Genomic DNA, 16,855 nt, shown 5'->3' on the forward strand with positions numbered 1-16,855 from the left:
TTATAACTATAGCGTCTGTGAAAAAAGACATTGTCTGTTTTGTTTTTACTGATAATTTTTCACTGTCATTTGTTGTGCAGCTTTGGAACTCTCTGAAGACCAGCTTCAAGATGAGCTGCATCGTGCACATGTAGTCTGCTTAGTTTACTCTGTTATCGATGAGGATAGTCTTGCTGCCATCACTAATTACTGGATCCCCTTGATCAGAGGGACTCTCCCTCTTGTCAAAATGCCAATCGTTCTTGTCGGCAACAAAGCGGACCTCATAAATTACTCAACCACAGATGTAAGTAGGTGTTTCTTCATCCTTATTAGGCTTCCAGAAGGGATTGAAAATCGTATGTAATTTTTTTCTCTCTCTCTCTCTGTAATCAAATGCTGTGTCCAGCATTCTTATTTTGCTGCCTCTCTCTTCATTCTCAAAATTACTACATCTAGAGAGCTCACCATCCTAATTCTGGACTGTTTGTATTTTCTAAAAACAAATTTCATTAATTTGTGTCAACATTGCATTTTCTCCTCCTGAAAGTAAAATTCTTTATTTCGTTCCAAATAGTAGAAACTCTCAATTTTTTCTCTACTTATACTCTTAAAAAGTTTTCATTTCCCGACTTTTTATGTGAAATTAAACCGCCGCAATTATGCATTCGTTCTGTTTCAGGCTGCTCTAAATATTATGTCCACCTACCCTGAGGTTGAGAGTTTTATTGAGGTAAGAATTATCCACCTTTTCATCTCTAATATACTCCATGTAGTTCATGATCGCATCTATAAATTGTCGTTTGTGAAACGACCAAATGATGCATCTTAATTTTTGTTACCTTGAAGTCAGCTACGTAAAAGAGCTATACTTAGGAGTTGTCTTTTTTCTGCCATCAAAATATTTTAGGGTCATTTCACTGTTCTGGGTGTGACAACAATTTAACTTTAAACAAGAATTTGGACACTTTCTTGGGGTTTAATTAAAAAATAATCAGCACTAGAAGAATGAACTTTTTTTTGAACTTTTAAAATTGTCATTTCAAAATGACATGAATTAAAATAGTTACATTGAACAACCCCTGTTTTGTGTTACGGATGTGACCGTCAATACACCAAGTTTTAAAAGTTACATATGATAAACAGTAATTACTTTTAAAAGGTGAAACTTTCCAGGAGCACATTTTATCTGTTTTTTGACAAATGTAAACATAAACTCAAACTTGATTTGGTGGTGAAATCAGAAAACAGTGCTACCAAACTGTCACTATTTTACAGTGGGATGAGGCTAAGCGAACAGTTACAAGAGTTACAAAACACTTAAAAATTGCGAGAAAAAAAGCAAAACTGAGGTAAATCCCATATATTTCCGAAAACTAGATGTATTTAAGGAGTCCAAATATAAATATTGTTGGGTCATTTGAAGGAAAAAAAATACCCCCTGGACTACCTAGACATGGAATGACCCTCTAGTAAACAATCTGAAAAGTTACATCAAAACATAGTTTCATTTTCACATATCTTGCAATTCTTGCATTGTCACCCATCTAAATCCATCGCACCTCATCGCCTTCAATTGGACGTGTCCATCTCGACACGACCAGAATAGAGCGGATGAGTGTCTGAGACAAGATGTACATTCAGAAAGTTCTTAAAAGTGGCGAATGACTCTGTCTCTTGTGGACACCTGGAACGTTATCTTTACAGTACCATTTAGCTTGAGATTTTTATGATTTCAATAAAAACCGAAATTAACTACCTTATGCTTGGATATACTGCGTACTTTTTATTCTGTTCATATAAACTGTAGTCAATACCTACTATTTTAAGGTAGAGTTTTTCCAATTTTGACAACACGAACGATCTCTTAATCGATACTATTTCCACACCAAGATTTTACAATTTCAGCGTTCACTGAAAGTAAAGTCATCACTATTTTAAGGTAGGGGTTTTCCGACTTTGACAACTCGGACAATTTCTTTATTGATACTGTTGAGAAGTTTTGTAATTTCGACAAAACCGAAAGTAACTGTCTTTGAGGCTCCTCCAGATTGAAGATTCTGCTAACACAATATTTGCGCACCAATTGAATTCCTCGATTTTTCGTCTCCATCGGAACGGATTTCAATGACAATGTGGCTTCATTTCTTTGTTCACATCCTCTGCAACTAGCTCATGCTCTTTTTACCATCAAATACTTTTTTAAGCTCGAGACGGACTTAAATCCGATGAAAAAAGCGCGGAACCGTAGGTTTTTTTTTGGCGTGCAAGGGGAGTAACCAGCTGACCACCCCCTAAAAATAATCCTATCATTCCCAAATTTTATATACCTCTACTTTAGTATTTTAGCTTTTAGATTTTCTATTGGGAGCCGATGTTGAAAATGCACAGTGTGCATTAAAATTGCTTAAAAGTTAAAGTAGGAAAAATCCTGGTTTTTGGCTCTAAAAGGGGGGGGGGAGGGTTTGAGGTCCCTCCAAAAATTGACGGATGGACCCTAAATTTTTTTCAGCTCTATTCTTGTCACGAAAGCTCCAGAATTTCTACTGGGAACCGAAATCTGAGACAAATGACCCTGCACACCTCTTATAGGAAAGTGCACCGCGATGGATCTTTAATTTTTTTATTGCAATCGATTCTCCTCAAGATGCTAATCAAAAGTTATCATTGCGCCAACTTTCTATGATGGACCGTTTTCGCAAAAAACGTCCGAGAACACTCAATTATTCGGCGATAAGAGTCGGAAAGATTCCTCATTTCAGCACTCGAGTGAACGGTCGGCTGTGCGTCAACAAGGAAATCAGGGGAACTCCAGCATCAAGCGGCAGTCTTATCTCAGATTCTGCACGCCGTTTTGCTCGACCATTCAAATCAGATTCTTAAGGAGCATAAGAACAGAAAAGTTGAAGAAATACAGTGAACGTCAACCGGACAAGAGCCGGAGAAAGGTAGCCATTGAGTCGGCAGGAACAGATAAGAAGATAGATACGCGCTACGTTTTTCCTTATTTACATCAGGCCTATTCTTGAATGCTTTGTTCTTTTTGATTCATCGCCGAATAATTGAATTTTTTCGGGCGTTTTGTGCAAAAACGGTGCATCGTAGGAAGTTGACGCAATGATAACTTTTGATCAGCATCTTGAGGAGAATCGATTGCAACCAAAAAATTAAAGATCCATCGTGGTGGACTTTCCCATAAGAGGTGTGCGGGGTCCTTTTTATTTTGGAGTCACCCTAATCTCGCATAACAAGAAAGCTTCCCCCAACACTGCCATCTTATTAGTAGGTTCTTTTCTGTTCACCAAATCGCTACGTAGTTATTTTGTGAAATCATTCATCATTCGTCAAGAGGAAAATCCGCCATCCCTTAGAGCCAGGTGGAGGAAAAAATTGAGATATGTGTGTAAATATCACGATTGTATGTTTGTGACCGTACTCCTTTTTTCTTGTTTAGTGTTCAGCAAAAACATTACACAACATTAGTGAAATGTTTTATTATGCTCAGAAGGCAGTACTTCATCCAATGGCTCCCATTTATATGCCTGAGAAACAAGACGTGAGTGTTTAATTTTTCTATTTATTATCATGTAATTTTTTCTATGGAAGATTCGCTAGTAAATGCATAACGGATTTTTTGATTTTGGGAAGTTGTTTTTTTTGTAACTTTTCTTATTTCGACCAGGGGGCTTTCCTCTTGGCAGCTCTGCGGTCCAACCCCCATGCTTCATTTTTTCATTTTTTGATGATTACACCCCTAAATGTTTTCTGTGATACATCGTTAACATGATTTTCAATTCATACTGGTGAAGGAAGCTCATTTGGCTTTACGATGAGTTCTATCCTCATCTGTTTTTGTTTTTGTTTGTAGAGGCCAAGTTTATTTGTTTCTCCAGTCTTATCAACTAATACTGCAGTAATATATTTTTAGTTCAAAGGCGATTAAAATTTGATTTTTGTGTTCTATATGAACTGCAGGTGTATAGTCTACTCAATAAAAGCTTTTAAATTCCTTTTCAATGTAAAGCTTTGCTGTGATAAATAGAGTTTGGAATAATCGACTCTCCACGCATCCAGAGTTCAGGAGTGGGCATGTGGTGACAGGAGGTTGTCTCGGTAAAATCGGGTTTTCTCATGAACCTCATGACCGATTTTATAAAATTTGTGCTTTTTTCAAAGCTTAAGTATGTTTGACTTGTCTTTTTTTACAAATTTGGCTTATATCGTTTTGTTCAAAAGGCACAAAGTAGGGTACCTTACATTTTGGATGACCCTCTTAAAAAAAAAAGAAAAAAGTTAATTAACAAATGCTGGAGCGTTCACCATGCTGAAGCGTTACGACAAAGCCTCCACTCACCAATTAATTTCTTCTTCTTTTTCAAGCAAATGGTACAATAGATGGATGCAGCTATCACGCACTATTATTTATATTTCATTAATTTCACTCGATCATCATTCATACAAGAGTGGAAGGATTCCACCATTTAGTAGATTCCACTTTTTTCTATCTTACTTGATAGGGTTGCCAGATTGTGCGATAAATGTGAATATTTTACATGGGTTTAAATCGGGAAAAGTGCTGCAGAAGCAACTTACCTGGCAACAGCAGAGTGTGTGTTCCGTTTGAAGCATCAAATGTATTCTAGGGAAAGCTATTTTAAAAAAAGAATTGTAAAATGGACACAGAAGCTACAAAAAAGGAAAAAACGAAAGGAAAAGGAAATGAAATGAGGACGTAATTACTCATGCAATCAGAGAGAATTAAACAAAAACATCAGAAACAAAATGCAATGAAAGTATAAGAAAATAACACGAGTGGGCTTATAGTGATTCGGAACTTGAACTGTACTATCATTGAGCAGTTTTTAGACCCCTTCGCCACTGATAATCTTCTCAGGAAGTAAAAATGAACTTTTGCTACTTCAGCGAGGAATCGCAGATGGAAATCACGAATTGTCACTATCCTCCACCTGATGGGACTGACGTCCCACTCAAATGCGTCTTCGAAGAAATGATCGATCCCCATCATTGCTTCATTTCCACATATTTATTAATGTGCAAATGATGGCATGCTCCAGTAACAAGGTTCTGTGACAAAATCATTTTTGTCTTGAGAGTCGCCAAAATGTAGACATCTTAGTGATCAAATGTCCAAATACATACTCAGAAAAATGGCTCCCGGAGGGAGCCGAATGTCACCTGTGTAGCGCGTGACCGGGGGTCCAGGGGGCACAGACCCTTGGCTAGCCGTGACGGTCGCCTTTCGCGCATCCAGAAAGGCTAGTAAACACATACTATTTAAAGGAGATCGAGATTTTTATTCATTTTGTTGATATATTTCAATATTTTTTTTTTAAATTTTAATTCTCTTTCAGTTAACAGATGAATGCAAGGAGGCTCTAGCTAGAATATTCAAGGTGAGCAATCCTTCATTTTCGCACTATCATATTTTTACACAAAACTATCCCAAGAAGTTGAGCTATTTTCAAAATTTCATGAACGGTAATTAAAATGTGAGACTCTTGAATTGAGAATACAGTCCCTCAAGACGGGCAACCTCACAAACTTCAAATTTTCAGAGGAAATGTTTCCTATTCATATTGTCACAAAAAGAATGATTTAAGTATCTGACCGTCATTTAGCAGGGCAGTGAGGCACCCCTGACTTTTGGTATTTTTCCATTTATGCTCGTCGTCACTTACAAAGGAGGGGTATCGATAAGGACCGACTTTGGCCCCACTTCAAAAAATCATCTGAACCCATATTTTAAGTACCCTAGGGTAGGTGCATTCTGGCGCAAAATGTTTTTGCGATTGTGCATCGTTTTCCTGCCAAAACAGCCGACTCAATTTTTCGGCTGAAAAATGGTTTTAATTTTATGACGAGCCCAAGAAAGCTTTGTTTTATGAATACGGGAGCTTCAAAACCGTAATTTTTTTGCGTACTCTTCAATGGAACAGGCGAAAATTGTCTAAACCCACTTTTAGTGGGTTATTCTAGACATTTTCAACGATTTTTGGGGTTTTTTGGCAACTTTTCACCTGTAACTAGAAAACGGATAATTATACAAGAAAAACGATTGCAGATTCAAGAAGAGCGTAAAAAATCCGTTTGAAATCATTGGTTACACTTTTTCTCAGCTTAAACTGTCAACACGAAAAACAGCTCTAAACTTGAGAAAACCGAAAAAACTGCATTTTCCACGATTATTAGTCTTCATTTACACCCAGCACAATTTTGCCACATCACCAAAATTTAACAGATTAAAGTTACCTACCAGTACATGAAACACGCCAAAAATTACGGTGTGGAAAAATTGTGCTCATAGTTGAAAATAGACTTTTGTTGAATGGAACCATCCTTGAATAAAAGATGAAAATTCTCTAACTCTCCGGGAAGATTCGCCAATCATTCATGGGATACCTGTACCCGAGTAATTTTTTGCGTACTTTCGATTGGAACGAGTGAAAATGGTGAAAAATCATGTTAAGTGGGCCATTCAGAGAATTTTTCACGATTTTGGGGGGGGGGGGGTTTGTGGTTTTTTGTGGGGTGGGGGGCTTAGGGGTTTTTGGGGGGGGGGGCTTGGGGAGCATTTTTTGTTTGTAATACAACAAAAATAATAACAAATTCAGAAAGATCGTGAAAAGTTCGATAGGACTCGATACTTGACACTCTCTCTCAGCTTGGACTGTCTACACGAAAAACGGTCTCAAACTCGAGAAACTGGAAAAAACGGCCTTTTCTCCAGCTCCCCAGTCATATTCAAGGATGCAGGGATAACCATGCAACCACACTCTTTGAGCTTCCTATCACCTAGTTTTTGTACTGTATTAGCAGCATAGAACTCCTTGTAAAAAACTCCTTTTTTTCTTAAAATTCTCAAAGAGATTAAACCTTTTTTCCTTTTGCTCTTTACTTTAAAAATTGCCATGATTTCACAAAACACTTGTTTTATTCACCCTAATGATAGCTTGCCTTTTAATTCCTAAGACCTCATAGACGGTCTTCGTATTTTTAGAACCTATTATCAGGGCCTTGCTGTCAATGCACACGACCAACTATGACCTGGAAGTCGCATGGTCTAGAAGTTTTTGCACCCTTATTTTCTGCTCCTGTTTCATTTTTTCAAATTTTACAAAATTATTTTCCAAATAGTGAAGAAAAATCAAGCACATTTTCAAGTATACTTGTTGCCTCGTTCTTTGCTCATGGAATTGAGCATAACTAAAAGTCTGCAACATTGCAAACCAAGATAAGTTTTTTCCGTGTTTATTTATCAACTTTATCAATAGAGTGAAAGGCGCAGGAATCATGGTTACTATGTGTAAGATATATATTTTTTATGTTTTTGTGACACTCCAGTATGTTGAAGGCATTTTTTTTTTTTTTTTTTTTTCTAATTTTGGCATTTGTGAAACTTTCAGATCTGTGATTTGGACAATAATGGTGTTTTAGATGACCATGAATTGAATGTGTTTCAATGCCGATGTTTTGAATCACCTTTAAGACCAGAAGCATTAAATGATGTCAAAGCCATCCTAGGTAAAAACATAAAAGGAGGACTAAATGAGGATGATTTCATCACTCTGAAAGGTACTCAACCGAATTCATTGCCTAATATAGCATTTCATGTTTGTTTTTAAATAAGTATATTATTTTCTTGTGTTGAACAGATACTATCATTTCCAGAGGCATCGTCCCACGTCACATTTCATTTTAAACTAGAACTCATTAATCTGTTAATAATCCCATATCATTCGAATCCAAGTATATCAAAACCATGGGCCATCTTTTTACTCACTTTGCTATGCATGGTTAATTATAGGTTCATCTAGCACGGTGCGCCTGAAGTGACTTACTAAGAACTTTGAATGTACATCAAAAATCCAAGTTGGAGGATGGGGTTTTGGGCAATTTCGAAGAAGGTCATCGGAGTTCTCGGAAAAATAATCGCATTTTTGTGGTTTTTTAGGGGTAAAATAACAACATTGGCCTAGAGGCTACAAGTTAAACCCCCTCTCCCTCATCCTTGCCTTGGCCGATCTGAATTTTTAGTATGTTTTCTTCTGGTATAAGATGTGACTTTCCTGAAATTTTCATGCCCGTACAAAATTTATTGCCCCCCGCGGCAGCGTTGCCAAGTTGCGGACTCCAAAATATCGGATTTGATGATAAAATGAAGGTTTCGAAGTGCGATTTCCATTCAAAATCAAACATTCAAATCGTAGGTTGTAGTAGGATACTCGGCCAATTTAGGAGTAGAGTGTTTGAGCTTTTTGAAAAAGAATTGAATTTTGGTGGTTTTTCAGGGGTAAAACCTCTTCTCCCTCATCCTTGCCGTGAAAAAATTTGTTGCTCCCTGTGGCAACGTTGCCAAGTTGCAGACTCCAAAATATTGAATTTGATGATAAAATGAAGGTTTCGAGGTGTGATTTCCTCCAAAATTTTACTAGAATTGTGCAATCTGAGAGTTTTCGATTAGAAAAGGCATATTTGAACAATTTAGAATTGCAAAGTTTCCAGCTTTACGATTTAAAATTTGTCAAAATGACCCGAATTGCGTTGCAACCTCAAGCACTGGATTTTTATTTTGTTCAGAAGCGGTCATTATGATTCGTCTGTACTCTATACATTTAAGTACCATGAAAATTATGCCATTACTAACTCGATGGGTGCAGTTAACTCAACAAGACAGAGGCCAAATGAAGCGATGAATCCGGGAAAAATAAGTGGTTCGGGTTGACAGATAGTTCTTAAATCTACTCCATCAACAGAAAGTAGAATTTGAGAACTTTCTCTTATCCCCCAAACCTCATCCCTGTCGCAGTCAATACTTTGGACGTCCTATCTAAAATTTTGCCCCCAAATTTTTCCCAAAAACATGAAAAATAAAAACACGAGTAAAATGAGTGGATAACGACGATTCAAAAAACGTTTCTAAGTCCCCGAAATCGACCTCCTCTCACAGTGGATTGGATAGTTCGAATCCAGAAGCCTTCTTACTGTAAAGAAAATTACCTTCAATAATTTAAAGAATAAATAATTTGCAAAAGATCACAATATGAGGGGTATTCGTAAAGTAAGTTAATATTTGTCATATCCTCTAAATTAATGAAGATAATCTAAATCTAATAATGTGATGGTATACCAATGGTGCTACGGTGCTTACTTCGTTGTGTATCAGTTTCTAATGCATTTCGCCTTTACAGGCATCTTAAGAGTGGTAGTAAATGTCCATAGTTACTGACGCTCTGAAGATGCCTGAACAGGAAATGAAGATGGTGTAAGCCGAAAGGTACCTCAGTGATTAATAAATATTAAACACAACACCTTGGCTCTTACTCACATACAAACAAAGCTCACCAAGCTAATGCCGCATTCTTGCACTATAAACATGTCACCAAGTTGGAGAAAACGAAGCTGAATATCTACATAAATAAACAGTGCCGAAAAAACAAAGTAATTCCAAGGTATGTAGACTTATTTACGAATAACAAGACAAAGGCAGCAGCACAAACGATCAAACTTGCCAAGAGATACTGGATATCAGCCGAACTGGACCATCTGTTTTTCAAACTCAATCACCACATACGTGAAATCAAGAAAGCTAAGCAAATTTTATTCAACGATGATGAGCTGGACAACAACACCCAAGAACGTATTTTTAGATTCTCTCAAGATAATTTGTCTCCCATTATTAATAATAAACGTACAATCATAAATAAAAAGATCTACAATCATATCAAAACACGGCACCAAAATTTTGCTAAGAAAAAACATAACCATGTATTTGCACCTAGATCCTACAATTTATCCAATGTGAAATTCAACAAAGAAGAAACAAATGTATTAAACAATATCATAAAAATGAACCTCATGAATAAGACAAATAGTGCAGATATCTTAATGACTTGTGAAAAAGTAATCAGCACTGCAGATATAGGCAAGCAAAATGGAGTTAGAAGTAGTGTTATTAAGGACTCAGAGAAAATAATCCAATGTAACCATAGAATACAAAAAAATGTTTAAAAAAAATGAAGAGCACAAATGCATTTCAAAATGTATAAAACTATAGCCCAAAAACTTGCTGATAATAACATAGATATTATTCCGGTCGATAAGAGTAATAGTGTTGCCATCTTGAGTGAAGTAGAAATAGATAAAAAATTTCAAAATTTCATGATTGGCAGTAACACATTACAACACAAAAAATACCCTCTAAAGGATTTTACTGAACTAATCAATAAAATTATTAAGAAATGCATGAAAAATCCCTATGAAAAATGCATTTCTGTAATGAGTCCAGCAATATTTTGGATACAATTTTTAGAAAACATGACCACAAACTAGCAGCACAGTACTAACAGCATCGTGATTCATAAAATTAAAAAACTGGCCAGTAAAAGCAAAAATAAAAATCATCAGAAAAAATCGGATGATAATTGTTCAGGTATCTACCAAATAGAGTGTCAAACATGCAATGGTAGATATATAGGAAAAAGGGAGCAATCTATCAAAGTTAGAGTCAAAGAGCATGCTAAGCAACAAACATCCAATGTATTCAAACATATGAAAAATACGGGCCACAAAATTAATTTCAATGAGACGAAAATTCTGCACAAAAATAGAGATCCTAACCAACTGAAAGTTTTAGAAAAATTAGAAATAACATTGACCACAATGAGAAATGAAAACTTACTTAATATTCAAACGGAAGTAGAAATAGCAACAACCCCGCTCATCAGGAGGTGCTGCGACCTATTAATGAATCAGGAAAGTTCCAGCGAACATGATATCAATGTATCGGTGAATTCACCAGTGCACGTAGCCACAATCAGCTGATTCGAATGTTTACGATTTTCATAGGTGTAACGCTCTGAACTTATTTGACTGTCTCTTAATTTCTTAGAATTTTTCTTAAAATCTTCGCCATCAGTTCATTTTTCAGACAGTATTTTTTTGTAAATGTCAAAAATTAAAAGTCGTTGAAAAGCTTGAATGTGATACCTTCTGTGACCCTTAGGACTCATCTAATCAGGTTTAAGTAGTGGTGTCGAAAAATATTCCCCTAAAATTTATTTTTTCAGTTAATTAAAAGTGTGCTGCACCGACTCCCGTTATTACCTTAACCTCAATATTTTACGTAGATTTTTCTCTGTCCGGACAAGGAAAATAGTCCTTTAGTAACTTTCTGGTTTTTAATCAATAAATATGTGTATTTCTATCTATTATATGAAAATAAAAATAATCTCAAATGCAAAAAAATAGTTATTTTGAACAATTATAAGCTAAACCTAACGGGAAAATTAACCAAGCAATCGCTTTTATTTTGGTCTTACATCCCTAGTAAAGAAAAGTCTCGGCCTTTGATTGCTTTTCAGTCAAGTGTGCATCATGAATTATCCATGTTACAAAATTTCAACAATTTCCAGGTCATTTTAAGTAAACAAGGAAAAATAGTGGGTTACGGTAATGACGAGAAGGTTACGGTAATGACGCAAAAGTTACAGTAATGACCATTTCCAATAAATTTACAGTGAGTGCTTACTTAATAATGAAATAAATTGTCTAATGTATCAATAAGTGAAATATGTTTTACTACAAAGTAAATTCCTGTAAAAAATTAAGAACTGGCTATCTAAAGATCAAAATGCAAGCAGTAAACAAGTTATTTTAAAAGTATTTAAATAGGCATTTAAAATTAAAATATTATAAAAGACAACATTTTCTTATTTTTTTAATGATGAAACTTAATTGAACTAGAAAGCAAAACGCATTTCAAATAATGCTGCCTATTTTGTATTGCAACATATTGACTTAATACCCTTGAAAACAATTTTGGTAACATTTTGCATTACGGACAAAAATAAATAAGCAAACAAATTTTAAAGAAAATGTGATTGAACAAAGCACTAGGTACCAACATTTAAATACATTTTAAAGAGGAACGCCTCTTCTAAATCTAGGAAAGAAAATAAAAATCTGACATCTAAAGTTAAATACATCTACTTGTCCCGTAACTTTTAAATACAAAAACCTATTGTGTGAAAATTCAATCTTCTAAGAAACTAGGTCAATTTTAATACCGTTTAAAAAGGAGAAACTTGAAAAAAAAGGGAAAAAATCTGAGGGGTTTAACTACACTACGTAGGATATAATATCCCTCCTTATTCGTCTTTTAATTAACTGTGCGGCTTAAATGTATTCAGTCTTCAAATTAACTAGGGTAACCTTGGCATAATTACCGTAACCACCAACATTTAAAATGGGAGTTATAGTTATGATGGTTACGGTAATGAGGAACACGCCGTTTTTTGGCGCCAATTCACACAAATATCAACCGATGGATATAAAATTGCACTTTTGAGGTTAGACCAATGGCTTGCATAAGAGAGCGACATTACTCGAAGAATTAATCGAATTTGTAGCAGGTTTTATACCGTTATGGTAATGATGGTAGTAAGTTACCCTTTTACAGAAAATTCCATGAAAATCTAACAAATTTCACAATAAGTTTTATACAAAAACTGATTTTTACTCTCCAGTCGTGTTTCTTCCAGAAAGATAGCACTCAAATGATAAACAAACACTGCACTGCTCTCTAACGGCCGAAACAAGCACGACAAATAGGGGTTACGGTAATGACACGAAACTGAGTAACAAGTATTTTTCGCTCCGTAAATTCGAAAATAATTGGACTTGAAACTTAAGCTTAAGGTGAAATATTCTCTAGGATATACTTAAACTAATGATACATTTGATTGGCGTATTAGTTTAAAAAAAAGTGGTTTTATTCAAGGTCGAATTTCCCAATTCCAGAAAGTAACAGGTTACGGTAATGACATTTTAGGCACTCTAAGTAAAAAAAAAAGGGAAGTGAAAAGGAAGACAAAGAAACATAAAAAAAAGTAATCAATACTCGAAAATTAGACAAAATGAAATCAGGAACAGGTCAGGCGTAAAATTTTGAAAAAAAAAGTAAAAGGAAAAAAAAGAATAATTTTCAAGGGGAAAAAATGCAAGTAACAAGGAAAATGAACTGTTCTTTAAAAGCACCCTGCCACGGGGGGCAAACAATTTTGTACGGGTATGAAACTTTAAAGAAAGTTACATCTTATACCAGGTAAAACATACTAAAAATTCAGATTGGTCACGACAAGGATGAGGGAGAAGAGGTTTTACCCCTAAAAAACCACAAAAATTCAATTCTTTTTCTGACAGCTCAAACACTCTATCTCTAAATTGGCCGAAAACCCACCAGGGAGTACCCTACTACAACCTACGATTTGAATGTTTGATTTTGAATGGAAATCGCACTTCGAAACCTTCATTTTATCATCAAATCCGATATTTTGGAGTCCGCAACTTGGCAACGCTGCCGCGGGGGGCAATGCATTTTGTACGGGCATGAAAATTTCAGGAAAGTCTCATCTTGTACCAGAAGAAAACATACTAAAAATTCAAATCGGCCAAGGCAAGGATGAGGGAGAGGGGGTTTAATTTGTAGCCTCTAGGCCAATGTTGTTATTTTACCCCTAAAAAACCACAAGAATTCGATTATTTTTCCGAAAACTCCGATGACCTTCTTCGAAATTGCCCAATAACCCATCAGGGAGTCACCAACTACAACCTCCAGCTTGAGTTTTTGATGTACATTCAAAGTTATTAGTAAGTCATTTCAGGCGCACCCGGCTAGTTCAGTAGCTAAGAGATGCTTGTGTTAAATTGTTTGTGCAGAGATGAAGGGTAATAATAAGGGTTAACATCAACCCACTCCCACAATCCAGGAACTTTCTGATATTTAGCGGTTGACAACGATCAATCTATGTATGTTTTTAGGCTCTGAAGATTCACTAATTTTTTACCTCAAAATAGGGGCTTAAACTTGGTAATGTTTTTTTTCAGCACTTAACAGGTCATTTCAGATTTCGGGGTGGGCTCAAATTTGACCATTGCTTTGAATATGTTATTGGAGGCCACTAGAGCTATGGGAGAACTCCAATCCTCAGGGATTTTAGACCGTGGGCCAGCAAGGGGTAACCCTCCCCCCCCTCCCCCCGTGGGAATTTTGAAGATGGTGATTTTCTTGAAGCTCTCAACTAGTAGAATAAGATTTTCCTTGTTTACGCGAATTTTATCGTGGTGGGGGGGAGTAGGGCCCCCCCTAAACCCCCCAAAATTGCTCAGAATTCCAACTTTTCCGCGAATTTTCCCACTTTTACCCGAAAAGGTTTGATTTTAGGGCAAAACTCCACATAACCATTCTGAAAGCTCGTGAAATTCTGGTCTAGAAAAGTCTTAAGTGACTTTGACCAGGACCCGCGGTATCCCAAAATGGGGGGGCTTTAAATGTCAAAATATCTCAATTTTCCGCGAAAATGACCGTTTCGCCGCGATTTCTCGCCAATAACGCGAAGAAGGTTGGTATTATCGTAAAATCGTTTACCCCTATAATAACAGAGCATTAATTTTTCATTCTAAGGGCGGCCTAACCCCTCGTGGAGGGGAGGGGGGCCCCCCAGCAGTACCCACCCTATAAAAACCGTCATGATTGGCCGCTTCCTTGAAGTAGCGTTATGCGCAAAAATGGGCGGCAAAATGAAAACAAGTAGGTTTTTTCTGAGAGAACATCAATGTGGATTCTTGTGGGGGGTGACAGGGGGGAGGGAGGTACATCCTCCTCCCTCCCCCTCCTCCCAAAAAATAATCACGAAAAACGTTAATTAAACGCGAAAATTCCACTTTATAAGACGACTTCAGGGCTTGTCATTGACACGCTTACACTAACATAATGTAACGAGGGGAGGGGAGGTGAGAGGGTTTAACCCTCCCCCCTCCTCTCCCACCCCCTCCCCCTCCCCCAAATAAATAATCACGAAAAAATTTAATTATACGCGAAAATTCCATACTCTGAAAGGCGACTTTCAGGGCGTGTCATTGTCACGCTCACACTAATATAATTTAAAGAAGGGAGGGGGGGGTGTTAGACATCTTAGCCCCCCCAGCCAACATTAAAAAAGGGTGGGGGAGGGGTAATTTATAAACGTTACTTACTTAATAATAGGAGGGACGGGGAAACCTAGCTGCAGTAGGAGAATTTTAAGATTTGAAGGGATACGTAATTAAATCAGGGAACGTAGAGATACTATTTTATTTTTTGGAAATGACTGAAACTGAGGGGAGTTTATTCATAATTGACGGAAATGTACGTACTTAAGCTTATGTCAACATTTTTGAAACGTTTGGAGAATAGGCTTAAAGTGTATTGGATCGTTTGCCAAAGTATTCAATCATTCATTTGGTCATAGACAGAAACTGCAGTGATAAATTCATCAAAAACATTAAGCGATTATGGGGGGGATTAAGGGATACTTTTTTACGAATGGACCCCCAACCAAAATACCCCGTAGTTTGAAAAGTAATTTAGGCAAGTGTGAAAACAAGAGCCAGCTTATCGATCTATTCTTAACTGAATGGAACCAAAAGAAATACACCCAATATACTCACTGGGAAAAGTATATTTAAGGCATGGAGATGGGTCTAGCCTGTTTACCTCCGCTGACGGTGTGGAAGTTGACTTCATCTTGCAAACTCAATGAAAATCAAACCAATGAGAAGCAAACATTCAAATAATTTTGCCTTTTTCCGAGTCGAACTATCTTGATAACTATTCGTCAATCAGAGTTCACTGCAGTCATGCAGTATCTGTCCGTGACCAAATGAATGATTGAATACTTTGGCAAACGATCCAATACACTTTAAGCCTATTCTTCAAACGTTTCAAAAATGTTAACATAAGCTTAAGTACGTACATTTCCGTCAATTATGAATAAACTCCCCTCAGTTTCAGTCATTTCCAAAAAATAAAATAGTATCTCTACGTTCCCTGATTTAATTACGTATCCCTTCAAATCTTAAAATTCTCCTACTGCAGCTAGGTTGCCCCGTCCCTCCTATTATTAAGTAAGTAACGTTTATAAATTACCCCTCCCCCACCCTTTTTTAATGTTGGCTGGGGGGGCTAAGATGTCTAACACCCCCCCCCCCTCCCTTCTTTAAATTATATTAGTGTGAGCGTGACAATGACACGCCCTGAAAGTCGCCTTTTAGAGTATGGAATTTTCGCGTATAATTAAATTTTTTCGTGATTATTTATTTGGGGGAGGGGGAGGGGGTGGGAGAGGAGGGGGGAGGGTTAACCCCTCTCCCCTCCCCTCCCCTCGTTAAATTATGTTAGTGTTAGCGTGTCAATGACAAGCCCTGAAGTCGTCTTATAAAGTGGAATTTTCGCGTTTAATTAACGTTTTTCGTGATTATTTTTTGGGGGAGGGGGAGGGAGGAGGATGTACCTCCCTCCCCCCTGTCACCCCCCACAAGAATCCACATTGATGTTCTCTCAGAACAAACGCTACTTGTTTTCATTTTGCCGCCCATTTTTGCGCATAACGCTACTTCAAGGAAGCGGCCAATCTTGACGGTTTTTATAGGGTGGGTACTGCTGGGGGGGCCCCCCCCCTCCACGAGGGGTTAGGCCGCCCTTAGAATGAAAAATTGATGCTCTGTTATTATAGGGGTAAACGATTTTACGATAATACCAACCTTCTTTGAGTTATTGGCGAGAAATCGCGGCGAAACGGTCATTTTCGCGGAAAATTGAGATATTTTGACAATTAAAGCCCCCCCCATTTTGGGGTACCGCGGGTCCTGGTCAAAGTCACTTAAGACTTTTCTAGACCAGAATTTCACGAGCTTTCAGAATGGTTATGTGGAGTTTTGCCCTAAAATCAAGCCTTTTCGGGTAAAAGTGGGAAAATTCGCGGAAAAGTTGGAATTCTGAGCAATTTTGGGGGGTTTAGGGGGGGCCCTACTCCCCCCC

At 37.1% G+C, this 16,855-nt stretch overlaps 2 protein-coding genes across 4 annotated transcripts in view; one reads left to right on the forward strand and one right to left on the reverse strand.

Moving 5' to 3' along the window:
* LOC109034966 (uncharacterized) overlaps window positions 1–16,855 on the reverse strand; it is a 157,206-nt gene that overhangs the window by 61,771 nt on the left and 78,580 nt on the right. The window lies entirely within an intron of this gene.
* The window catches only part of Miro (mitochondrial Rho GTPase), an 87,206-nt gene that overhangs the window by 24,093 nt on the left and 46,258 nt on the right, over window positions 1–16,855 (forward strand). For 2 of the 3 annotated variants that reach the window (XM_072306464.1, XM_072306465.1), the window contains exons 2-6: window positions 81–286; window positions 662–712; window positions 3,434–3,535; window positions 5,352–5,393; window positions 7,404–7,572. In XM_072306464.1, coding sequence (XP_072162565.1) covers window positions 81–286; window positions 662–712; window positions 3,434–3,535; window positions 5,352–5,393; window positions 7,404–7,572 — 570 coding nt within the window. The remainder of the gene's footprint in view (window positions 1–80; window positions 287–661; window positions 713–3,433; window positions 3,536–5,351; window positions 5,394–7,403; window positions 7,573–16,855) is intronic. The other variant, XM_072306466.1, reaches the window with a different exon arrangement.

Source organism: Bemisia tabaci, chromosome 1, assembly GCF_918797505.1.
Source record: "Bemisia tabaci chromosome 1, PGI_BMITA_v3".
NCBI classification, from domain to species: domain Eukaryota; kingdom Metazoa; phylum Arthropoda; class Insecta; order Hemiptera; family Aleyrodidae; genus Bemisia; species Bemisia tabaci.